The sequence below is a fragment of the Scyliorhinus canicula genome, unplaced genomic scaffold (assembly GCF_902713615.1).
Source record: "Scyliorhinus canicula unplaced genomic scaffold, sScyCan1.1, whole genome shotgun sequence".
In the NCBI taxonomy this organism is placed as follows: Eukaryota; Metazoa; Chordata; class Chondrichthyes; order Carcharhiniformes; family Scyliorhinidae; genus Scyliorhinus; species Scyliorhinus canicula.
The window spans coordinates 242,871-255,317 of NW_024055429.1; the positions used below are offsets into that span (position 1 = coordinate 242,871).

Sequence of the window (12,447 nt, forward strand, 5' to 3'; positions counted from 1 at the left end):
ATATTTTTGAAATATTCTCGTACCGTCCACTGTAAATCCTGTATCACAGTGGCAGTCGAGTAAAACTCAGTAAGTTTCAGGATCTGCCTGAAAAGGCAGTGTGATCTCATTCCGTAATTACTTTCAAAAGAGAGGTGGACAGTTACCTGAGGATGAGGAGGTTGCAGGGTTCGGGACACGAAATGGGAATGAGGGACTGAACAACTTGGGGCCTCACGGTAGCATGGTGGTTAGCATCAATGCTTCACAGCTCCAGGGTCCCAGGTTCGATTCCCGGCTGGGTCACTGTCTGTGTGGAGTCTGCACGTCCTCCCCGTGTGTGCGTGGGTTTCCTCCGGGTGCTCCGGTTTCCTCCCACAGTCCAAAGATGTGTGGGTTAGGTGGATTGGCCATGCTAAATTGCCCGTAGTGTAAGGTTAATGGGGGGGATTGTTGGGTTACGGGTTACGTGGGTTTAAAGTAGGGTGATCATTGTTCGGCACAACATCGAGGGCCGAAGGGCCTGTTCTGTGCTGTACTGTTCTATGTTCTATGTTCTAAGTCTGCTCTGTCTAAAAGTCAGTACAGGAAAGTTGGGCTGAACACCTCTTGTGCAATGCACCTCTGTGATTCTCTAAACCTGGATGGAACCAAAATAAAATCCAAAATCGTTATTGGCCATTTCACTAAATGCAAAGAGTGCACTGTCTATCAAGAACCACTTAAGACGGGCAGCATGGTGGTGCAGCCTGATGTCGAAACACTGCAACTCTCGTTCTTTATTTTTCTCTTTTTCCCCCCGAAAAAATGGGTGTGTAACAATGTAATTTAGCGGCAGGAGCATGTGTGGCCCGGCCTTGCAATCGACCGAAAAGCAGCAGTCACCCGCCTACAAAGAAACCGCTGGCGCTTTCAGATTGAACAGGCAAGCCGTCCATCAAAACGAGAGGCTGAGAATAAAACGCCAAGTGTTAATTAAGTTGTTTTTATGCAAATTCCCATGCCATACTCTGCAAATTTAGATTTGCGAAAAGAAAATTACTCAAAGCAAATTTTTGTTCAAAAAAGTGTCGAAACGGTAGAGTTTTACGGAAGAAAAACTGACATTAATGGGACACAACTTCTTAGCCCTGCAGGGGGTTTGCAGGGACCCGGAGTAGATCGCACAGCTTTTGCTGCAGATACGGGCCCCCGCACTTCCGGCTCAGTGGCTGCGCATGCGCACGATGGCGGCCTCAAGTCTCCGCGCCGTGCTCCATGGTGAACCCAGACCGTGGAGCTGGACGCAAAAAAGAACCCCCCCCCCCGATCGGCCGCGCACCCGACGCTCAATTCCTGCACAAGCATTTACCAGCCGCCTATAAGGCCCCCCCCCCCCCCACCTCCTACAATCTGAGCGCCCCTGACCAGGACAGCCACAGACTCAGTCCGTGGCCACCACGCGAGTATCCTGACTGGCTGGAGCACAGTAGTTCCATGCCATCGGGACTTTGGCCGGTCGGGGGCAGAGCGGACCTCTGGCAATGGCTCCAGGTAGGTCCCAGGCGGGGAGTACGCTGCTTTTCGGGGCCCTTAGAATCGGTGAACCGGCACCAGTCCGTGCGCCAGCCGCGATTTCAGTGTTGCGGTGCAGAGAATCCAGCCCATTGTCTTTTTCCAGAGGGTGTGGAACTCGCTGCCACAGGGACGAGTTGAGGAAAAAAAACATGAATGCACTTAACAAGTTGCAGACACGAGAGAGAAAGGAATAGAAAGACCTGCTGAGAGAAGCGATAGACCCATTGGCACTGACACTGGGCACAATTACCTGTTGCTGTATATTGAGTATCATTCTATTTAATCTCCTTTTACAGGGTATTAGAATGGAAAAAATTGCAGACAACAAACTCAAGATTAGAGAGCCTCAATGTGGAAGGAGAAATCTTTGTCTGTTCTATCTGTGGGAAAAGATTTCAAACATCAGTGTGACTGGAAAAGCACTGAGACACACACGCCCGAGTGAATGTTCCAGTGAACTGACTGTGGAGCCTGAACCAGTTACACAACCTGGAAAAACATCACACCATTCACAGTCGGGAGAAACCGTACAAGTGTTTTGTGTGTGGATGAGACTCCAACCTGGAGAGACACAAGGACAACGGCACCATGGAGAAACGGTGGAAATGTGGAGACTGTGGGAAGGGGTTCAAATCTCCATCCCTGCTGGAAGCTCATCAACGCAGTCACACTGGAGAGAGACCGTTCACCTGCTCTCTGTGTGGAAAGGGATTTACTCAGTCAGCACACCTTCTGAAACATCAACTTGTACACAGTAATAAGAGATCTCTTAAATGCTCTGACTGTGAGAAGAGCTTCAAAAGCGAAATGGATCTGCTGAGACACCAACGTGTTCACACCGGGGAGAAGCCATTCATCTGCTCTGAGTGTGGGAAGGGATTCACTCAGTCAGCCAACCTGCTCACACACCAACAAGGTCATACGGGGGAGAGGCTGTTCCCTTGCTCTGTGTGTGGGGAGAGATTTAATCATTTATCTAACCTGCAGAGACACCAGAGAGTTCACACTGGAGAGAGATCGTTCACCTGCTCCGAGTGTGGGAAGAGATTCCTTCACGTATGGAACCTTGCTGCACATCAACTTGTGCACAGTGATCAGAGACCGTTTAAATGTTCTGACTGTGAGAAGAGCTATAAAACTACATCTGATCTGCTGAAACACCAACGCACTCACACTGGGGAGAGGCCGTTCATCTGTTCTGTGTGTGGGAAGAGATTTACTTGGTCATCCAATCTGCTGAGACACCAGAGACTTCACGAGTGACTGCAGGGATTGGATTCTGCTGTTATTGCTGTGATCACACCTGGGACTGAAGCACATTCCCTCTGACAGCTGGAGTTTGTTTCTGCTGATAATCCCAGTAACTGGTTGGGGTGTAATGTTTTGATATTTGTCAAATGAATTAATGTTGTTTCAGACACACACTTTGTTGATCCTTAATTTCTCCAGGAAAAGAGGCAACTAATTGATGTCCTGTTACACACTGCTCCATTTCTGGGACTTTCCTCCTGTCCAACTCTAGATTATTTCATTTTCATACCTTATTGCTCCCTCAGACAAGTCCCAACTCCCCACACCTTTCAGAGTCTTTCTCCTCGCCTTGAGACCCAGGGAAGGTATTGGTAGGAATTCCGAGATCTCTCGACATAAATCCCAGTCATTTTCAGCTACAGGACTGAGCGTGTATCCCACAGCATCTCTCTCACCTTCGATGTGTGAATGGAACATCAAGCTTGTAAACCCAATTTAAACCCACTCAGCAAATGTGTTTAACAGGAGCCTGGAATGGAGTCATAAATAGGAGATTCAGGGGTTTATGCCATCTGCATCATTCACCCCATTCTCACTTTGACAAATATGGACTGATCAGAGTGAGACAGCATGGACTTGTTAAAGATTAAGTCATGTCTAACTAACCATGTTGTATTTTGGAGGTCACTAATATGTTAGGTAAGGGAATGTCTATGAATGTTATCATAGTGACTTCCAAAAGTCATTCAATAAAGTTCCACACAAGAGACTTTAGCAAGATGGAAGTGCCTGGAAGGAAGACAATATATTATCGGCTGGTTTAGCTCACTCAGCTAAATCGCTGGCTTTTAAAGCAGGCCAGCAGCATGGTTCGATTCCCGTACCAGCCTCCCCGGACAGGCGCCGGAATGTGGCGACTAGGGGTTTTCACAGTAACTTAATTGAAGCCTACGCGTGACAAGCGATTTTCATTTTCATATAACTTCGAGAGTTGGTTAGGAGATACTGGACAATAACCTCCTCTTCATAAACACGTGATCCTGACTGTGAGGCACAGGTTAGTCCAGAGAGATCGATGGGTGGACACAGTCTGTGTTGTCATTTTAATAAAAATCTTACCTTCGAAAAACAACCAGTTCCCAGAAACCAGTGGCAAAATCCTCAAAGAAAAGGAGCTGGGTTTCTGCATGGGGAATTTAAGAGCCTTTAAGGACTTTGCAGCAGAAAGTGTAATCATTCCAGCTTAATGGACTGCCTGGAAAATACAGGAGATTTATCTTTGTTACATCTGCTATTTAATGTGTAATTTATAGTTAACGTTGACTGAATTTAAATTCATATCTAGTTTGTTTCTTTTGGTTTGATTGTGAAAGTAAAATGTATAAAAAGTGAAACCTTGTTCATTGGTTTTCTTCTTGTCATTCGGTAACTGTGGTTCTTTTTGTTCTTTGACCACCACAGGGATTGTAAGATGGTGGATTCATTAGGTTTGATCTTTGAGAATTCCTTACATTCTAGAACAGTTCCCAAGGAACCGAAGTTCACAAACATAATCTCACTTCTCAAAAAAGGGGGGCAGCACAGTGGTTAGCACGGTTGTTTCACAGCTCCAGGGTCTCAAGTTTGATTCCCAACTTGGGTCACTGTCTGTGTGGAGTCTGTACATTTTCCCCGTGTCTGCGTGGGTTTCCTCCGGGTGCTCCTGTTTCCTCCCACGGTCCAGAGATATGCAGGTTAGGTGGATTGGCCATGATAAATTGCCCTTGGTGTCCAAAAAAAAGGTTAGGTGGGGTTATGGGTATAGGTGTGGACTTAAGTAGGGTGCTCTTTCCAAGAGCTGGTCCAGAGTCAATGGGCTGAATGGCCTCCTTCTGCACTGTAAATTCTGTGAATTCTATAGAGATAAAATGGGAAATCGAGTCTGACATCTGTAGTTGGCAAATGCTAGAACCTGTTATTTTTTTAAAATAAATTTAAAATACCCAATTCATTTTTTCCAATTAAGGGGCAGTTTAGCGTGGCCAATTTACCTAACCTGCAAATCTTTGGGTTGTGGGGGCGAACCCCACGCAAACACGGGGAGAATGTACAAACTCCACACGGACAGTGACCCAGAGTCGGGATCGAAACTGGGACCTCGGTGCTGTGAGGCAGCAATGCTAACCACTGCAGCACCGTGGTGCCCCTTAGAACCTGTTATTAGGGAGATGGGTACAGGGCACTTAGAAAATGATTAACTTTTCAAAAATTAATTTACTGGATGTGGGCATTGCTGGCCAGGCCAGGATTTATTGTCCTCTCCCTAATTGCCTTTGAGAAAGCGGTGGTGAGCTCCCTGCTTGGACAGCTGCAGCCCCTTTGGTGTAGGTGCACCCTCCATGCTGTTAGGGAGGGAGTTTTATGGTTTTGACCCAGTAACATTGAAGGAACGGCGATATAATTCCAAGTCAGGGTGGTGATAGACTTGAAGGGGAACCTCTAGGTGGGGAGGTTCCCAGGTATCTGCTGCTTTTGTCCTTCTAGATGGTAGTGGTCGTGGGTTTTGAAGGTACTGCCGAAGGAACATTGGTGAGTTCCTGCAGTGCATCTTGTAGATGGTACACAAGGCTGCCACTATTCGTCGGTGTGGAGGGAGTGAATGTTTGAGAAAGGGGTGCCAATCCATCCGGCTGCTTTGTCTTGGATGGTGTTGAGTTCTTGCGTGTTGTTGGAGCTGCACTCCAACTGATTTCACTGATTTATGAAAGAGAAATCACATTTGACAAATGTGTGGAAATGTTTCTGCAGATGTAATGGGTAACGCGGGAAATCTGTGGATATCGTGTATTTGGATTTTCAAAAAAATTTGAGAAGGTGCCACACAAGAGGTTATTACACAAAATTAGGGCTCGTGTGATTCGGGTTAATAACTTATCACTGGATTGTGGATCGGTTAATTGACAGAAAACAGAGAGTGAGAATACACCGGCATTTTCAGAATTTTTAAAAAGTGGAACATTGTTTGATTGGTGAGAGACTGCGAAATGTTTGCATGAAATGAAATGAAAATGAAAATCGCTTATTGTCACGAGTAGGCTTCAATGAAGTTACTGTGAAAAGCCCCTAGTCGCCACATTCGGGCGCCTGTCCGGGGAGGCTGGTACGGGAATCGAACCGTGCTGCTGGCCTGCTTTAAAAGCCAGCGATTTAGCCCAGTGAGCTAAACCAGCCCTGGCATTGAGAGGGACCTGGGTGTCATTGTACAGGAAGCAGAGAAAGTTAACACGGAACCACAGCAAGCAAATGGTATTTTAGCTTTCATTGAAATGGCTTGGAGTACAAGAGTAAAGATGTCTTACTTCAATTATGCAGAGCATTAGTGAGGCCTCACCTGGAGGACTGTGCACAGGTTATGTCTCCTTACCCAGGGAAGGCCATATTTACCGAGGGGGCTTGAGGAGCAGTTCTATGGACTGGTTCCTGGGAGGAGGGGATTGACCCAAGAGGAAAAATTGAGTTCGCTGGGCTGATACTGATGGAGGTTGAAAGATTGAGAGGTGATCTGATTGAAATTTTAAATTTTTAATCGGCCTGACAAGGTAGATGCGGAGAAAATGTTTCTTGTGTCTGGGGAACCTATAATATGGCGATTAGTCTCCGAGTCGGGGATTAACCATTTAGGACGGAGATGAGAAGGAATTCTTTCTCTTAAAGGATTCTGAATCTTTGGAATTTTCTATTCCAGGGAGCTGTAAAGCCTCAGTTATATTTAAGAGAGGGGACAATAAAATCTTGGATACGAAGGGAATTAAGAATCATGGGGAGGGTGAAGATCAGTCATAATTGTATTGAATAGCAGAGGAGACTCGAAGGTCTGAATGGCCCATTTCTAGTCCTATTTTAATGTTCTTGAAACCTCAGTGTGATTCCTCTCAAGCTGTTGAGTGAGTGAATTAAATCTTCACAAATCGCCAAGACACCAGAGTACAAGTCAGGACAGACTGACTTGTCCATTGGTTACACATTACAATTAAATCTGAGCACACAGACCATTTATTCCAATTCTCTTCTGTTATCTGTTAATCTGTTTTCATAGCTAATTATTCCAGAAGCAACTCGCTAGTCTATCGCCAGAGGCTTATTGCTTGAGGGGTGCCACTCCACATCAAGCATGGCTGACCAGGACTCTCTCCCACTCTTACCGCCAGCCATTGGCAGGTTTTGGGAGAATTTTGGAGGTTGACACTAAACCTGTTTGATTGTGTTACAAACGTTCCTTCCTTGGCCATCACATCCTGGGGTGGGATTCAAATCCAGAGCTTCTGGCTCAGAGGTAGGGACGCTTGAGCCACAAAATTTTCCATAGACTAAACATATCTGAACGTAATCAGAGTTATCCAGAATTTCAGCACTAACGGAGGGAGCTATTTCATAAAACAAGGAACAAAGATTCCACAGGATTTTCACTGTAAATCATCACAAATGGATGCTATTAGTTACAGCAGGGTCCAGTGTCAGGTTATAAATTGGTGAGTATACTTTAAGAGTGATCCCTTTAATATCTGAGAAGTTAACAGCATGTCTAAGAAGCCGACAGATGAGATTACCAACATTCAGAGTTTACCACCTCAACCTCAAGTTACAGAACAAACTTTCTCCTGTCAATATGGAGCTGCAGGATTGGACTGGGATCTGTTTCTTGTTCATCTTTAGTTCAATACAGTTACTAAGAGATTTAAATTTTAAAAGGATGTTTACAGCTATAATGGTCTATTGCGATATGAATGAAGCATGGTGTGGAGTATAGGATAAGTCTAATGGGTGAAAATGACATCAGAAATAAACCCCAGCTGTCAGAATCTAAACTCTGCATCATTGATGAACTCGCCGATGTCTCATAAGGTTGGATAAACAAATGAATCCCTTCTCACACTCTGAGCAGATGAAAGGCCTCTCCCCAGTGTGAGTGCGTTGGTGTATAATGAGGTTGCCTGATTGCTTGAACCCAGTTCCGCAGTGAGGGCACCTGAACGGTCTCTTGTCAGAGTGAACACGTTGATGGATCCGCAGTTTCTCTGAACTTTTAAAGCACTTCCTACAGTCTGGACATTTAAAAGGTCTCTCTTCAGTATGAACTTGCTGGTGTGTTCGCCAGTGTGATAACTGAGCAAATCCCTTCCCACATTCAGAACAGGTGAAAGGCTTCTCCCCAGAGTGAGTGCGCTGATGTCGAACAAGGTCAGCTGATCGCCTGAACCCATGCCCACATTGAGAACATCTGAACGGTCTCTCATCAGTGTGAACAAGTTGATGGCGCCGCAGTTCCTCTGACCTTTTATAGCACTTTTCGCATTCCGGACATTTGAAAGGTCTCTTGTCACTGTGAACTCGCTGGTGCATCAGCAGGTCAGATGATGCCCTGAACCTCTTCCCGCATTGTGAGCAGCTGAATGGCCTGTCCACAGTGTGGATGCGCTGGTGCATCCGCAGTACATTTAGGCTTTTAAATCTCTTTTCACAGTCGGAGCATTTAAACTCCCTCTTGTCAGCGTGAACAGGCTGGTGTTTCTGCAGGGAAGAGAAACTAGTGAATCCCTTCCCACAGCCGGAACAGGTGAATGGCCTCTCCCCGGTGTGATTGCGCCGATGAATTTCCAGCTCAGACGGGTAACTGAATCTCTTCCCACAGTCCCCACATTTACACGGTTTTGTCCCTGGGTGAATAGTAATTTTTGCTGCCATGTTCGAAGGCTGGTGATCGTCACTCCTGATGAATTGAGTCTGTCAGATCCTGATATGATGTTTGGATTAGTTTCTCTTTCCCGATTGCAAATCCTGTCTTTACTATACCCTGAGAGATTGATTTAAAACAGAAATAAGGGAGTGAGAGAGAACCCACAAAAACAGAAAGAAATAAAACACATCGAGTTGAATGAATCTGATAATTTGTGGGATTGACACTGGGAAAGAGTGACCAAGGTGAGGGAGTGGAACAGACAGGGGAGATGGTGGGAGAGTCAGGGGGTGAAGCAGAGATCATTCATCCCCAATTCAATCAGTTTCTGTTTGGATTGCGAAGGGGCGGGATTGGAGGACTAATAGGTTATCAGGTCCTCCGACCAATCACAATGTGTGTTGGAAGCCGGTCTCGCAGCAGCGGGGCAGGTACCGGAAGGTCCCTCATTGGCTGTTTGACCAGAGATTGCCACCTACAAAAATGGCGACTACGCATGCGCCTGGCTGAGCCTCGCCCCTACGAAAATGGCGGCAACGAACTCAGCGATTTCTCATTCGGAGGCAAAGGCAGGAATTTGAGCTTCATATTGGGGGTTTGGAGCGTACTGCGGGTGTTTGGGAAGCCCTCATATCCAACCCACCCGCCGGCTCCATCCCTCTCGTCTCACCGCGCAGTTTCTCATCAGCTCCGGAGATCCGCGATTGCCGAGCCCAGCTCCTACCCGCACTGCGCATGCTCTCCATCACAATGCCCGGTTGATTGACGGCAGCTCCTGACCAATAGGAAGAGGGGGCGCGGCTGGAGGACCGAGCGGCAGAAGCCGGTCCTCCAACCAATCAGAGTGAATGAGGGGCTGGGCTGAGCCCGGATCTCCCTCATTGGCTGAAACCCTGCATCATTTTGAAAGCTGCTTTGTCTCAAACTCCAGGAGAGACTGTGGAAAATGTTTGTTGATGGCAGGAAGTTTTTTCTCAAACAGAATTTTTACATAACCAATGAAAAAAAAGACGAATATTTAACAAAACAAGGTGGCTGTTATTGTTATACAAAAAGAGAATATACATTGAATGAACAATTCCCCACCTCCCCGCCCCCCTCTCAGTCAAGGAACGGTGTCGCCGCTGGGCGAACCCCAGCAAGGACCCTCTCAAGGCAAACTTTATTCTCTCAAGACTGAGAAACCTAGCCATGTCACTGACTGAGAAACCCAGCTATGTCACTAACCCAGGTCTCCACACTCAGGGGTTTCGAGTCTCTCCACATTAACAAGATCCGTCTCCGGTCTACCAGGGAGGCAAAGGCCAAAACCTCGGCCTCTTTTGCTTCCTGCACTCTGACACCCCAACGATCTCTATCTCTGGACTCGGCTTCACCCGCGTTTATAAGATCCTGGATATAGCCTTCGCAAAACCCTGCCAGAATAGCGCCGGGCACGACCAGAACATATGGACATGGTTTACTGGGCTCTCTGTAGATCTCGCACAGCTGTCCTCAACCCCAAAGAGCTTGCTCATTCTCGCCGTCGTCATGTGTGCCCAATGTACCACCTTAAACTGAATTAAGCTGAACCTGGCACATGATGAGGAGGAATTCACCCTGCCGAGGGCATCAGCCCTCAGGCCCTCATCCAGCTCCTCGCCCAGCTCCTCCTTCCACTTGCCCTTCAGTTCCTCCACTGGGGCTTCCTCAGCCTCCTGCAGATCTTGGAAAATGCCCGACACCTTCCCCTCTCCTACTCGGATGCCAGAGACCACCCTTTCCTGTATCCTATGAGGGGGTAGCAACGGAAATGTCCCCACCTGTTTTTTGAGAAAAGCGCGTACTTGGAGGTATCTGAAGACGTTTCCAGGGGGCAGATTGAATTTCTCCTCCAGTGCCTTCAAGCTAGGCAAAGTCCCATCTATAAAAAGGTCCCCCATCCTTTTAATGCCTGCCCTGTGCCAACTTTGAAACCCTCCGTCTATCTTGCCCGGGACAAATCTATGATTGTTCCGTATCGGGGTCCAAACTGAGGCCGCCTCCTCCTTCCTGTGCGTTCTCCACTGACCCCAGACCCTCAATGCCACAGTCACCACCGGGCTTGTGGTATATTGTGCGGGCGAGAATGGCAGCGGTGCCGTTACCTGTGCCCCTAGGCTGGTGCCTTTGCATGACGCCGCCTCTAGTCGTCCCCACGTCGACCCCTCCTCCATTACGCATTTCCTAATCATGGCTACATTCGCCGCCCAGTAGTAGCTACAGAAGTTCGGTAGCGCCAACCCTCTGCCCCCCTCCCCCGACTGCGCTCTAAAAACGAGATGGAGATGGTTGACAACTTCAAATTCCTAGGTGTGCGCAGGGGGAAATGTTTAGATACATGCAGGTTCGAGATTTTGACAGAAGTAGATACAGAACTTCCCAGAGGAGCCAGTCTCCACAATACTGGAGGACGGGCTGACGACAGGGGGATTGGGGAAGTGGGTAGTGTCTGCGGTTTACAGAGCTATTTTGGAAGAGGAGAGGGCACCACTGGAAGGGATCAAAGCAAAGTATGAGGAAGAGTTGGGAGAGGTTATGGAGGAGGGGTTCTGGTGTGAGGTGCTCCGGAGAGTGAATGCCTCCATCTCGTGCGCGAGGTTGGTGCTGACACAGCTGAAGGTGGTATACAGAGCACGCCTCATGAGGATGAGCCGATTCGTTGAGGGAGTAGAAGATGTGTGTGAACGCTTTGGGGGTGGGGTGAGGTGGTGCTAATCATGTTCATATGTTTTGGTCCTGTCCAAAGCTAGAGGATTACTGGAAGGAGGTTTTTAGGGTAATTTCTAAAGTGGTGCACGTTAAACTGTACCCGGACCCCCGAAGGCCATATTCAGGTTGTCGGTCCAGCCAGGGTTGGAAACGAGAGTGAAGGCAGCTGTTGTAGCCTTCCCCTCATTGATAGCCCAAAGACAGAGAAACCTCTCCACCCTGTGCCCTGGTGTGGCGGGGGCATCTGTTGGAATTCTTGACTCTTGAGAAGGTTAAGTTTGAACTGAGGGGAAGGATAGAACGGGTCTACAATTCATGGTCATTATTCATTATGCACTTTCAAGAACTGGATAACATCAAACATTAGTTGGGGGGGTGAGAGGGTTGGGGGGATAGGTGTTAATGGTAGCTATGGATGGTTCCTGATTCCTTTTTGCCATTTGTTTATGAGAACACGTGGGTGAATGTTTTGGGTTTGGTGGGAGGATGGGATCGTTGTCATTGATATGGGGAGTGACATATTTGTTACTGAATGTTGTTTATTGTTGGTGGGTGTAGATTTGGGAGAAAATGTGAAAAAGGAGGAGAATAAAGAAATAATTTTAAAAATAAAATTCCTAGGTGTGCACATCACCAACAATCTATCCTGGTCCACCCACGCCGACACTACGACCAAGATAGCACACCAGCCCCTAAACCTCCTCAGGAAACTAAGTTAATTCGGCATCTCCACATTGACTCTAACCAATTTTTACAAATGCATCATAGAAAGCATCAGTAGAGGGGCTGGTTTAGCACAGGGCTTAATCGCTGGCTTTTAAAGCAGACCAAGGCAGGCCAGCAGCATGGTTCAATTCCCGTACCAGCCTCCCGAACAGGCACCGGAATGTGGCGACTAGGGGCTTTTCACAGTAACTTCATTTGAAGCCTATTTGTGACAATAAGCAATTTTCATTTCATTTCATATCTGGCTGCATCACAGCTTGGTATGGCTACTGCTCAGTCCAAAACCGTACAAACCTACAGAGAGTCATGAACACAGCCCAGTCCAGTGAATCTGCCTCTCTTCCATTAACTCTGTCTACATCTCCCATTGCCTTGAGAAAGCGGGCAGCATTATTAAAGACTCCTTCCACACGGGTTATTCTCTCTTCCAATCTCACACTAACAGGTTCAAAAACAGCTTCTTCCAGTAGCATGGCAGGGACCGGAAGGCC

At 47.3% G+C, this 12,447-nt stretch overlaps 1 protein-coding gene across 2 annotated transcripts; it reads right to left on the reverse strand.

The window, feature by feature from the left end:
* Positions 1-6,255: 6,255 nt before the first annotated feature.
* LOC119959382 (gastrula zinc finger protein XlCGF17.1-like) lies at positions 6,256-9,686 on the reverse strand. Of its 2 annotated transcripts, none has more exons than XM_038787677.1 (2): positions 9,171-9,686; positions 6,256-8,617 (listed from the first exon to the last, which is right to left on the reverse strand). In XM_038787677.1, exon 2 carries the CDS (start codon positions 8,506-8,508, stop codon positions 7,639-7,641), a length of 870 nt encoding a protein of 289 aa, XP_038643605.1. In that variant the 5' UTR covers positions 8,509-8,617; positions 9,171-9,686; the 3' UTR covers positions 6,256-7,638. The 2 variants fall into 2 exon arrangements, with proteins under 2 accessions (XP_038643605.1, XP_038643606.1); XM_038787678.1 differs by having other exon boundaries at positions 9,144-9,686.
* Positions 9,687-12,447: the final 2,761 nt, after the last annotated feature.

Excerpts from the sequence above, each read along its gene's own strand:
- LOC119959382 (XM_038787677.1), bottom strand. The coding sequence starts at position 8,508 with ATGGCAGCAAAAATTACTATTCACCCAGGGACAAAACCGTGTAAATGT.